This window comes from Fukomys damarensis, unplaced genomic scaffold (genome assembly GCF_012274545.1).
Source record: "Fukomys damarensis isolate Sample0158 unplaced genomic scaffold, DMR_v1.0_HiC HiC_scaffold_37, whole genome shotgun sequence".
Classification (NCBI taxonomy): domain Eukaryota; kingdom Metazoa; phylum Chordata; class Mammalia; order Rodentia; family Bathyergidae; genus Fukomys; species Fukomys damarensis.
In genome coordinates this window covers 31923272-31935828 of record NW_022900949.1, presented here as the reverse complement: position 1 = coordinate 31935828, position 12557 = coordinate 31923272, and the positions used below count along the sequence as shown (strand labels likewise).

The 12557-nt window shown below is 60.3% G+C and overlaps 1 protein-coding gene across 12 annotated transcripts in view; it reads right to left on the bottom strand.

The window, feature by feature from the left end:
• Positions 1-12557, bottom strand: part of Grip2 (glutamate receptor interacting protein 2) — a 29872-nt gene that overhangs the window by 5250 nt on the left and 12065 nt on the right. For 4 of the 12 annotated variants that reach the window (XM_010637905.2, XM_010637909.2, XM_010637910.1 and 1 more), the window contains exons 2-21: positions 12322-12402; positions 12094-12229; positions 11592-11737; positions 11070-11156; positions 10551-10626; positions 9896-10041; positions 9358-9505; positions 9103-9272; positions 8528-8620; positions 8244-8393; positions 6876-7062; positions 6404-6549; positions 6063-6143; positions 5056-5122; positions 4829-4974; positions 4617-4761; positions 3602-3744; positions 3092-3271; positions 2259-2406; positions 1316-1433 (exon numbers count right to left, since the gene is read on the bottom strand). In XM_010637905.2, coding sequence (XP_010636207.1) covers positions 1316-1433; positions 2259-2406; positions 3092-3271; positions 3602-3744; positions 4617-4761; positions 4829-4974; positions 5056-5122; positions 6063-6143; positions 6404-6549; positions 6876-7062; positions 8244-8393; positions 8528-8620; positions 9103-9272; positions 9358-9505; positions 9896-10041; positions 10551-10626; positions 11070-11156; positions 11592-11737; positions 12094-12229; positions 12322-12402 — 2594 coding nt within the window. Of the gene's footprint in view, positions 1-588; positions 833-1315; positions 1434-1536; positions 1667-2258; positions 2407-3091; positions 3272-3601; positions 3745-4608; positions 4762-4828; positions 4975-5055; positions 5123-6062; positions 6144-6403; positions 6550-6875; positions 7063-8243; positions 8394-8527; positions 8621-9102; positions 9273-9357; positions 9506-9895; positions 10042-10550; positions 10627-11069; positions 11157-11591; positions 11738-12093; positions 12230-12321; positions 12403-12557 lie in introns of those variants that run through there. The other 8 variants (XM_010637912.2, XM_010637906.2, XM_010637908.2 and 5 more) reach the window with 8 other exon arrangements.

Sequence of the window (12557 nt, the reverse complement as noted above, 5' to 3'; positions counted from 1 at the left end):
GTTTGCTTTCTTTTATAAACACACATAAAGCATTTGCAAAGCTGATCACGTGCTAGGCCATGAAGGATTAAACTGTAATGAATTCCAGAGAATTCAAATGAAATTGAACACATCCTCTGGCCACAGTATAAAAAAAATAAAAACCAAGGCAGGGGATTTAGTTCAGTGGCACTGAGCCTGCCTGGCAAGTGTAAGGTCCTGAGTTCAATCCCCAGTATAAAAAAAATAAATAAATAAAACCCAATATAATTTGATTTTTAAAACTGGATTAAAAAAAAACAGTAATTCAAAATCAAAAGCCCCACTTCTGTAGAATTCAAGGGCTTATGTAAAAATGACAGTGGAAAACTTTAAAAGATTTTAAACTGAGTGAACAACAAAAGCATCTTAGCTAGGCTCAGTGTCACATACCTGTAACCCCAGCACACTGGGAGGCTGAGGCAGGAGGACTGCAAGTTCAAGGCCAGCCTGGGCAATTTAGTGAGACCCTGTCTCAAAATAAAATTTTTTTTATATCAAAAGATAAAGGGGCCAGGAATTTAGCTCAGTGGTTCCACCACCTGCCTTGCAAGTGCAAGATCCCAAGTTTGATCCCTGGTACCAAAAATACAAACAAAAAAAAACAAGGATTGGGGATGTGGCCCAGTGCTGTAGCACTCACCTGGTATGCATGAGGTCCTGGATTCAATTCCCAGGACCAAAAATCCAGAGTATCACCCATCACAATTTAGGGATTGCAGCCAAGGCAGGGCTCGAAGGCAAATTCTTAGCGAAGAACCCAGGAAATGTGTCAGTATTTAGACATAAAAGGTGTAGGAAGGAAATGCTGAAGCTGAACATGAAAATGAGTGAGACCGTGAAAACAAGGAAATGAGGGAGGCAGTTAACACACAGACATGGGCTGTGAGGGGCCTGTTGGCTGCAGGACATCACCACCCAAGCAGCACCTCTGGGAATGAACTGGGCAAGGGCAGATCAAGCAGGGCTGGGCCATCAAACTGTGCAGAACACAGAGCCTCGGGCCCCCTGCAGCCCGCCCTCTTGGCAGGGACTCCCTGGGGCAGCAGTGTCTACAGAGCTATGGCCACCAGTGCCTATCACGTGCAGACGCCAACCCTGCTCAGGCACTGCGTGCGCGCACACACGCACACACACACACACACACACACACACACACACGGATTCTGAGGAACGTGCTCTCCATGTGCAGTCATGGACACATGGGACAGGCACGTGTTCACAGCATCCCTAGCATACATGCCATCACAGGCTACTTACACCTGCTCATCCCCTAGGCCCGGGGTAGTGGCCATACCTCCAGCTCCCTGAGCAGCTCCGACTGACCACAGGACTCCAGGTCCTCCAGGGCCTCTCCCAGTGCTGGCCAGAAGCCCCTCTCAGGGCTGGGGCTGGGGCCAGGGACAGGGATGGGGCTGCAACGTAGGAACCAGAGTGTCAGCTCCGTGCAGTCTTCAGGCCAGGCCAGTTCTGGGCTCGGGACCACAGGGCAAGCAGATGGGCTTCCTTGGTGGCAGTGCTGGGGCCCCAGGGCAGTGGTTGGTGACACAGAATGAGGGGTAGACGCAGTTAGGGGCAACCAAGACTGTCGGTGGCCGGTTAGAACAGGGGCAGACGAGACAGGGTGGACAGCGGTGACACAGGACGCCTGGGGAGAGACGACAGACAGACGGGAGATCCATCGGACAGCCCAGAGGACGTCCTGCCCACCCAGACACACTGCACTGTGGGACAGGGACAGGACAGGACACACAATGCTGGGTGACACTGCGGGTCACAGGCAGACACGCCACATGATGTGGCCCAGCAGCATCCCCTCCTACAGACAGGAACACGGATGCCACCAACACTCCTGAGCCCAAGGATCACAGGGACAAGATGTGCCCTGCTCAGGGAGCCAACCACTCCCTCCAGGGTCCTGGGGCCAAGGCTAGGTGTCACAGAGAAGACCTGACAGCCAGGTCATGACCTGGGGAGACACAAGTGGCAGGTGCCACTTGGAGGGAGGATGGGGACTCAGCTGAGTGGGACAGGCCCAATGGGTAGAGAGAGGGTCCTCGCCTCCAGCTGGTGCAGCTGTGCCCAGCTCCTGGTGGCAGCAGGGATGGTGTGGGACAAGCAGCCACTGCACTCACATCTTGGCCAGTGCCTTTCTCTGGAACTGTGCCCTCCCTGATGTGTGGCCTCGTGGCTCTGTGCAGCACCCTGGCCCCCCAGGTCACTGAGTCCCCACCACCGACCTCGAGGGTGGCTCCCAGTCATTGTCCTCATCCCCAAGGAAGCACTGCCGGCCGGGGCCTGGGGTGTAATTCGTCCTCCGAGTCTCCCTGCTGTGCCGCCACTGCTGGGAGGCCGTGCCCCGGACAGCTGCCTGCGGGGTATAGGCACCTGGGAACATGGAGGGAACGTCTGTGCCCAGTCTCTTCTGCCCCTTCTCATCCCCACTTCCAGAGTTGGAAACGCTGACCCTCACACCCCTCTGGGCCTGCATCACCATCCCAGGCCCTTCCTGGAGCTCCTGGCTATAAGCAGGAAGTCGACTGGGGACTCCATCCTGTCCCCATTGCCCACCGAAGGGTTCAGCTCATGGGGACAAAGCCCACCCCACCTTGGAGCTCAGAGGCCCTGTCCAGGGCTCCCATGGGGGTACAGGGACACTGGGACTAGAGAGGGCAATTGTCCCCCCCATAGGAACCAGGCCAGAGCACCTGAGTCCCCATAGGCCTGACCCACTCACTCCCCTGTGATCTCCATGGACCCCATGTCACCTGGATCGCAGTGTGCACTGAGGGCAAGGTGAGCTTTGGGGGGACAGAAGGGGTGCCTTCTGCCCTCCTGTCTCCCAGTGAATGTCGGGAACATGACTTGAGCACTTAATGTGTGCAGGTGTGAGGACAGGAGGGGCACAGCTGGCCACAGCATAATGGCTCTTGGCCAAGGGCTCCAAACTAAGGGTCCCTGAGAGTCATGGGGTTGGGGTCCTCATTAAGTGTCCTTGCAGGACAAGGCCAGGGCAGGCCAGCGGGGGCAGTAGCAGGACAAGAACCCTTCACACAGGTGGCCTGAGAGTTACCTGGGCCTCCAAAGCCACTCTCGGTGGCCGAGCTGTCCCAGGACTCCACGGCGCTGTCCACACTGCACACTGTGGACGGGAAGCGGGTAGCCAGAGCGCCGGCCTTCAGGGCTTCTGGTGGGTCCTCTTCAGTGTCACTGGCCTCACTGGCACTGCCCGACTTGCGGGGCATGAGCGGGCCTGGGGGAAAACCCACTGCTGACCAGGGGCCTCAGACAGGGAAACTGAGGCCCAGGTCACCTGGCAAGCAGTACAGGAAACTGCATCTAGGCTCCTCCTACCACTGACTCCCAGATGGAGTCAGAGACCCTGAGGAGGGCCAGGTGTGTCCATAGGCACAGAGTAGACAGCAGGTGCAGAAGGGAGGGAACACGGACCACACCAAACCTGCCACAGCCGGTGACCCAGGGCCACCGCCTCTGCCCTTTCATCAGCATGTCACCCGCCTGCCCTCCCCTCCCCTCGGTACCCCCATCCCAGGGCTGGGTCCCAGGCCGGCACGATGCTTACGCTCCTCCAGCTGCTTCTTGATCTTCAGCGTGACAGTCTCGCCGGCCGCCTGCAGCAGGTGGATGGCCTCACTCAGCGGCCGGCCCTTGAGGCTGACACTGTTGATGGCCAAGATTCGGTCCCCTACATGGATGGCACCTGTCCTGAGGGGGACAGGGCAGGATCAGAACTCATACCCAGGACCCAGGAGAGGACCTCTACCCTAGGGAACCCCAGGACCCAGACTGAACCCTGGTGACTCTGGTTATGTGTAACAGAAAAAGAAGGCAAGGCAGACATCGCAACCTTGGGTTGCATTAACAGAGTCCTTGGCCTGGAACCCGGGAGGGAACAGCACAGTGTGTATCCAGAGAACAATTTTGAGCCCACATAGGAGCCAGGACCTAGCTTCCCGTGTCTCAGTGGGGATGGGAACTGGGACCCCAGGAGTCATGCAGTGCTGGCACTGGCTCCCATTCCCTGGCCCAGGTGCAGCAGGGATAGCAACACCAGGAGCATGTGCACCGGGCACCCACCAGCCACGACTCCAGTGCGGCAACCACGTAGGCGCCGGGTAGGGTGAAACACAGCCTGATTAAAGTGTAAGTCAAGTCCCAGGAAGCTCCCTGCTGCCGTCTGCATTAAGGACATATTAGTTCGCATTGATTTTTTAGCCTTTTGGAAGTGGCTTCTCAAAACCCGACCATTCTGTCTGGAGCTCGGACTCTATTCTGCCGGCCGAACAGGGCTACCCAGCAGGGAGGGCGGGTGACTGTGCCCAGTGCCAAGTTGGAGGCGTGCCAGGTGCAGAGACGCCCCATCTGCAAGAACTGGGCTGGCTTCCTCCCCGCTGCCTGCAGGTGTCCCCATGGGTGCCACTGCTCCAGGGACCCCTTCTGGGGATGCTGCTGCTGCATCCCAGGTGCTGGGGCTGCCCTATTTACCACCACTTTGAAGAGCTCCAGCACATCCCTGCCTGTGTTCCTGTGCCCAGTCCCACTCCCCCAAGTGCCCACCACCATGCCCACCTGCTCACCTCTCGGCCAGCCCCCGCTTGGTGAGGCCCGAGATGACGATGGGGTCGAAGGGCTCTTCGGTGCCCGAGATGGTGATGCCCAGTGGGCCCCCGTAGCGCTTCAGCTCCACCGTGTAGCTCACAGCACCCGTGGCCTCCTGTTCATCTGCAAGGGCAGCGTGAGCGGGCGGCAGGGCATGTGGGGTGGGGGGCGGCCGGGGACAGGGGCGTACCGGAGTTGTCCTCGTCCTTGCGGACCTTCAGCCTCACCAGGTCCTCACACTGCCGCAGGATATGCACAGCCTCCTCCATGGGGCAGTCATCCAGCCGCACGTTGTCAATGGCCAGCAGCTTATCACCTGGCTCCAGGGTGCCCGTCCTGCAGTGGGGCATACATAGGGAGGAGCTGCCCCTCATGCACACAGCACCCGCCACCCATCCGCCCCGTGCCTGTGCCTACCTGTGTGCCACGCTGCCCTTCTTGATGTCGGAGATGATGAGGGGCTCTCCGCGCCGCCGGCTGGCCGCTGTGGGGAGGGCGCAGTCTGACATGGAGCAATCGGCCTCCGTGGGGACAGGACTTGCCATTGCACCCAGCTCCTTCCTGCTCTCCCCTCCCCACCCGCATCCTGAGCAAATAAAGCCACCTCTTGGCTCTCTGCTTGTTCCGTAAAAGCTGGCTGTGAGGGGCCACAGCTCACTGGATGCAGCAAGGTGGATCAGGTGATGGGCGTGGGCTCAGAGCCCCACCAGCCCCCTGGCACACAGTAGGCACTGCTGCCTTCTTCCTCCTGCTTACCTCCCAGCCAACCAAGTCCTGGAATGGCAGCCTGATCACTGTCTGCCCACGGGCCGAGGCTCAGCCCCAAGGGACCCAGCAGGGGACAGAAGGACAGGAAAGACAGGGGTGGCTTCTCAGATGAGAAGGCAGTGAGAAGAATAAGACAGAAAGGAACGCGTGGAGGGTAAGGCTGCGGGAAGGCCTGTGTGCATGCGTGTATGTGCATGTGTACCCATGTGTGTGTCCATGTATGTGCATGTGAGCAAGGCCAGTATGCAGACCCTGAACCAAGTCCCAAAGATGGATGGGGAAACAGCAGAGGGCAGAGCCATGCAAAGAGCCATGCAGGAGCAGGGACACAGGGTCTCCCTGGCCAAGCCAGGACTCTCCTTTGTGCCTATCCCAGATTTACTGAGTTCATGAACTGGACTTTTCTGCTACTTTCCTTTTCCTTCCCTGACCAGTGTGATTCAGCACCTGCTGTACTTGGGCCTCTTCTGGGTTCTGGGAGCATGGAGTGGGACAGGAAGTCCAGCTGGCCTGGCACATGGCCCTAAAGCTCACTCCTGAGACCTCCAGGCCCATGAAGAGACCCCTGTGCAGAACGAGGAGTGGGGAACCACCCACTCGATGGAGTAGTTGCTCTGGACGGCCGTGCCCAACCCTGGATGGTGGTGAGGACTCACAGCTGATGGTGATGCCCAGCTCCACACCACGCCTCTTGGGCAGCTTCACATGGAAGGTGCCACTGCTGGGTAGGACAGACTCTGCAGAGATGGATTGGATCACACTGTGGGGACCCCGACCTGTGGAACCTCACACCCCCCACCCCGTGCCTGCTTCTGCCACCCTGATGGATAAGGACTCAGGGAGCAGGGAGGAGGTATCCTGTGCCAGATCACGGCGTGGGAACCCCAAGCTGGAACTCAGGTTCTGCACCCTCTGGGCCCTGCCCTGTGACCTCCTCTCCACCATGCAGGGTTCAAGGAGCAGGGTCATCAGGCAGGGACAGAGGATGCCTGCTCACCTGCCACATCGAACTCCACCTCCAGCATGACCTTGTGGGCCAGCGCGGCATCCCGAAGTAGCTGGTTGGCCTCTTCCATGGTCCCGTCCTCAGTGGCGACACCATTGATGGCCAGGACACGGTCACCCACCTGCAGCAGCCCACACCTGGGCCCAGTAGGGCAGAGCACGTGACAGTGCCATGTCCTTGGCACTCTGTCACATGATGCTGGTCTCGGTCTCCCTATCTGTCCCGCAGGGTGATGTCACTGGCCAGGCCCCATTCCCGAGGAGGACAGAGAGGACTCAAGTCCCAAGGACCCCATGCCCGAGCCGTATGGCCCCGGGCCAGGGAGTTGGCATCTCTGAGCTTCAGCCTCTTAAAGGTAAATGGGGCTGATGGAGGTCATGGGATTGGGGAAGGAAGTACCTGTCCTGGGGCCTCTGCTGTCCTGGGGCCTCTAGTTGGGGTTGGTGGGCCCAGGGGGGCTCACCTCTCTGCTGGGCTATCGGGCTCGATGAAGCGCACGAGGGGTGGGGATGACAGGGTCTCAGTGGCAAAAATCCCACCCTGGAGCTGGAGGCCAAAGCCGCTGAGGGGGTCCCCACACAGCACCACCTCCGTGGTCTCCACGTGCACAATCTGCCCGCCAGGCCCCACCATGCTGGACGCCAGGGACACTGTGGGATGAGGCGATAGCACTCAGGGACCCCACACCCGCTCAAGTTCTGAATTCCAGTCTGAGGTGACCGAAATGACCGGCACGCAGACACCTAGAACTCGTCTCCTTATTCAGGGGGTGAGGGACGGGAGGATGGCAATGGGAGGGCGGAGACTTCGTAGTTTCAGGGTGTCACTGTTACTTCTGCTTGGACCACTGGGCCTCCGTATCCATGGGGGATTCCAGACCACAGGAAATGCCCTGCCCTGGCCTTCTGTGTTCCCACAGGGACCCAGCAGTGGGAAATGCCTGGCCCCTTCCTCCCATGTTTCCTCCCACAGGGACCCACTATGGTGAGGTAAATTAGCCACGCTGAAAGGTTGTCAATACCAGAGACCCAGTGGAGCAACCATACCCTCCTGTCCTGTCTGCCAGCCCCTTACCGCCATGCTCTGGGCCACGATTAAGTCATGTCAGGGCCCTGGGCACAAGTCCTGCCCTGTGGTGACCGGTAGGGACAGGAGGGAGCAGGTTGCTGAGTGCAGCGGGCCTTGGCCAGTCACGTGAGGGGATGGAAGGGATGCTGAGAGGCTTTGCTAACTGCTGGCCCTGGTGACAGGACCCTGGAGCAGAGCTGGATATGGGGCAGCCTGCTGTGTAGACCATGCTTCTGCACATGCTGGTGTTCTGCGTGGCTTGGGGTGATGGTTTATTGATACCCAAGTCGTGCCCATCAGAGTAAGCCAGCTAAAGTGTGCAAGTCCACGCAAGTAGTTGTGGAGCCCCTGAGCACACACGTCACAGCCCCCCTGCAGGGTGTGCTCGTCACCACAGAGGAGACCCTGGCCTTGTGTGGCATGTGTGGAGTCCTGGGTTTCATCTCCAGCATGGGAAGGAAGGAAGGAAGGAAGGAAAGAAGGGAGGGAGGGAGGGAGGGAGGGAAAGAGGGAAGGAGAGAAGGGCGATAAAGGGAAAGCAGGGACAGAAGAGCTGCTCTCTGTTCTCTGGCCCTAGTCTTGCCCCAGACCAGCACCTGCAGCCATGCATGTACTCCCAGCTCTGTGGTGGGCTCTGTCATGGAGAATTACACTCCCAGAGTCCCTGGTGGCAGTGTGTACTGAGGCAAGGGACCAGTCACACCTAAGGGCTTTGGGGACCTCTCTGGGTGCCTACGCCCACCCAGGGACCAGGCCTACTCACCCGAGCTCCTGTGCTCCCTCCTGCGCGTCTTCCTGCGCCCTGGCGTGGCACGCGGGCTCCCAGGCAGGGGTCCCTGGGGCAGGGTGCTGGGGTGTGTGCGGGGAGAGGCGTGTTCCACGGGCGGTGAGGAGAAAGGGCTGGAGGACAGGGCTGGGGAGGACACACGGGCCTCACTCACTGAATGGCCCAGGGAGTCAGACCCCACATAGGGTCCCCAATATGTTGGGGAGAGTAGGCAGCCCCATCTCTGGACCCCCCTGACCCTCGGGAACAGGCATCCATACCTCGGCTGTGCTCTGGGCCCCAGCTGGGCCGCGGGCTATGGCAGGAAGGCACATGGGGATCCCAGCCGGGGGGCTCGCACCTCTGCACCTTCACTGTGGGCAGGAGAGAGGGGCTTGGCAAGGGACAGAGGGCAGAAGAGCCTGGAATCTCCCAGGCAGGGGCCATGAACATGGCTTGGTGCCACCACAGCCTCCTTTCTCCTTCCAGGATGAGGTATCAGGTCTGGGCCTGGAGTCTCAGCCATAGATATCACCACTTCCGCAGCTGACCCTTTGTCTGGCCACGGCCCACATTTCATCCCCCTCTTTCTGCAAAACCACCCCAGACCTTCTGGGGCTCTGTATATCTTGTTGTCTCAGGCCCCTCATCCCAGACCCTGTGCCCCAGCATGGTCTGCACTGCCAGCAGCACCTCCCCCTGCCCCAACTGCCTGGCACAAGGGGTTGGGGAACTTAGAAGCCCCACCCGGCAGTGGGGCTTGGGCAGGTAGCATGGCCTGTCTGCCTCCTGCTCGCTGCCAGCTGCCCTGCTCTTGCCCTCCATCAACCTCACTTGGACCAAGCCCCAGACTCACCTGCATCCACGGGCTGTGGGGGCCATCGGCTCTGGGGTGCAGGCAGGACCTCCAGCCGCACCTTCTCCGCCACGCTGGCCAGCAGCTTTGTGGCATCTTGCAGGGAGCAGCGCTCAGTGCTGGTGCCATCAATAGACAGGATGTGGTCCCCCACATGCAAGGCCCCGCTCCTGGCCAGGCAGATGTGGAAGCTGGTCCAGCCGCAGCTGGGCCCTGCACCCTACACCCCCAGAGACGGTGCCCAGCGGGCCTCACCTGTCTACCACGCTGGCCGGCTTGATGCGGTCGATCGTGATGACAGGCTTGTTCCAGTGGCATCCAGCAGTGAGCGAGATGCCCAGGGCACAGCCTGGTGTCTTCATGATCTCTACCACCAGCGGCCCAGTCACCCCAGCCACCGAGTCTGCTCATGGAGACAGGCAGGTTGGCAGGCAATTAGGGTACACAGCCCTCCTGACCCTGCTCTGCACCCCAGTGATGGGTGAGGTCCCCATTCTGCAAAGCTGGGATGGGGGTGGGGGCCACTGCAACACGTGCAATAGCCCGTCTTCCAGAGAATGCCAACTGTGCCCTGGCCGGCAGCATCACCCTGAGCTGTCCCCACACCCCCAAACCCAGGCTCGACTCTCTCCCTGTCCTCCTGGTCCCGTGGACACACTGCCATGGCTGCCTGACTTCCTCTCCCCACCAGACACCAGCTTGTGAGACACAGGCCTCACCTGCGCTGCACTCCATGGGTCCCCAGGGTGCCCCCCCACCCAACACCTGGCACGTGCTTTGCCTAGGCTGGCACCTGGGGCAGCCACGTCATACTCTGCCCGGAAGAGCGCCTCGTGGCCGCACTGCTGCAGGGTGGCCAGGGCACTGGCATGACTGGCCCCGTGCAGCGGGACGCCATCCACGCTGAGCAGCCGGTCGCCTGCCTTCAGGGAGCCCTCCCTGCAGGAAGGGCAGGGAGAGAGTGGGAGCACCAGCCGGCCAGGCTAACTGGCTCAGAGGGGTGGGTGTCACCTTCCCACCCTCCAGGGCCTCCTTGCTCCGCCCTGGTGATGTCTGCAGGAAGGACCTCGAGGGCCCCAGGAGGGCCAGTGGCTCCTTGGCTGGGTCCCCTTATGCCCTGACAGGTGGCCCAGGCTGTTCCAGGCCATCCTGGAATAGCTTGGCCGGGCCTGTCCAGGGACAGATTTAGACTGAGCACGAGGCCATGCCAGGCTTCTCCAAGGGTGGCACGGGGCACATTCTCTCCACACTCCCTCCGACCCCAGGCTGTCACAGTCCTGGCCTGGGGCAGGGCCGACACAGGATGTGGGGAGGATGTGCTGGGGACCCTCTCCCCAGGTCTCATCCCGGTCCGTGGGCTCCGTGGGAGAAGGCAGCGTGGTTCCGCTCACCCACTGCACGGGGCAGGGGATCCTCAGGGTAGGGTGGGTCTCTTGGCTTGGTCTCACCTGTCAGCTGGGCCGCCTGGCCGCACATACGTCAGGACGAGCGGGCGGGACTTGTGCAGGTCTTCATGAGCACCTCCTGGGCAGAATTCAACGGGAAGCAGCACTCATCCTCATACCCCTTCCTCTCTGCCCAGAGCCAGTCAGCCCCTAAGAAATCCCCTCTGGGACACCCGCTTGAGGCCTTGTCCTCAACACTCATGAACTTCTCCAGAGACACCAACTGTAACTTCTCCAGAGATGAGAAAAGGGATAGAACCCAGGATCCAAATCTCTCTATTTCTCTCCCTGGAATCTCATCTTATTTCCCTTTTTGCCCTGACTGCTAGACAGCTCCAAACTTTGTTTTCAATCTAAGCAGTGGTTTCCCTATCCCTCTTGGGTATCAGGGCCTCTCTCACTCCCCTTAGCCCCAAACACTTCACTTAGCAGTCCGGGGTTCTTTAGAGCACAAAGCCCAATGTACACGAATCCACATTAGCCCTCTCCTTGTCCCCTGAGCCAAGTGGTCCCCACGCTGACCCCGGAGGACGAAGCCGAAGCTGTTGCCCTCCTTGTAGAGGGAGATATCCACTGTCTTCGAGACAATCCTGGAGTTGTTCTCCGGGGCTGCAGAGGAGAGGGAGACCCCATGAGTTTCTCACAAATGCCCACACTGGCAGGCATCCCCAAAGCCCGTCCCAGGAGTGCTGGGTGACCAGCCTCAGAGATTTTGGGGTGCAGTGGCCTAGAGGGACCCTCATCCCAATGCCCACTGTACCACCAAGGGAGGGGAGGGCTGTGCTCACTCCCAAGTGCCAGGCGGCCTCAGGCTCCGGGCTGTGGCTCTACTCAGCCAGGATTTAGACCAACACTAAGAATTCGGACACTGAGACTACAGCTTCTGGGCAGGGTGGGAAAGGTGCTTGGCCAGGGTCCCCCAAGCTTCGCCTTAGAAGAGCCACAGGCCGGGCTGGGCCTTGCGGCCTCCTGGTGACAACACACAGACCTCCCCTCCGCCACCTGGCACGGCCCCCAGCCCAGCCTCCGAGACGAGGCACCCACCGGGCAGGGGCAGCTCATACTCCACCTCCAGCACCACGCACTCGCCCACGTTCCTTAGCAGGGCAACGATCTCGTCGTGGCGCAGCCGGGCCAGGCGGATGCCGTTCACCGACCGGATGTGGTCACCCACAGTCAGCAGGTCACTCCTGTGCAAGGCCAGCACATGGTGACCAGTGGCCGGGGGTTGGCATCCACACCTGCCACCCAGGACCCCTGACGGCTTCTTATTCTCATTCTACAGAGGCACAGAGAGGCAGATCACTGGTCCAATGCCACACCGCGCAAGTAGGACAGCCCGGGCCTCTCCCAGGCAGGGGGGTTCCCCAAAGAAGCAGTGGTCTGTGCCACATGGGAGGGGACAAACAGCAGGGAACAAGCCTCAGGAGGGAGCAGTGCAGCAAAGGTGTGTGTGAAGGGACCCTGAGAGGCCGAGGCCAGGAATGGACCCTTCCTCCTGCAGTCACCACATTCAGCCCCCTTCCCTGCCTGCCCCGTCACCCACCTGGCCGCGAGCCCTCCAGGCTTGAGGCTGGAGACCCTGGGCTTTCCGTCCTTGTCGGTGCCTCCTGAGATGGTCAGTCCCAGCGTGCTACCCTCGCTCTTGGTCAGCTCCACCACGGTGACACCACGGCACTCCTCTGCCAGAGAAAGATGGGCTGTGAGCGGGCAGTGAGGCATGGAGGCCAGGGCTGTACAGAGGACTCAGGCAGCAGGGACAGGGAGGCTTTACCTGGGATGCTCTGTCTGCGGCAGGCCAAGGCCCCGTCGGTGCCGCCCACGTCCTGGCCACCTTTGCAATAAGGCCGGTCGTCTGTAGAGACAGAACTACTCTAAGTCCCCGTCCTCCTGCCTGGCCCCAGGACCCTCCTAGGGCTGAGCATGGGTCCCTCTCTGCCAACATCCTGGTCCTGGGCTGGGCCTTCAAGGGCCAGTCCCAGGGGGCCACACCCTGGCTCTTCTGGCCTA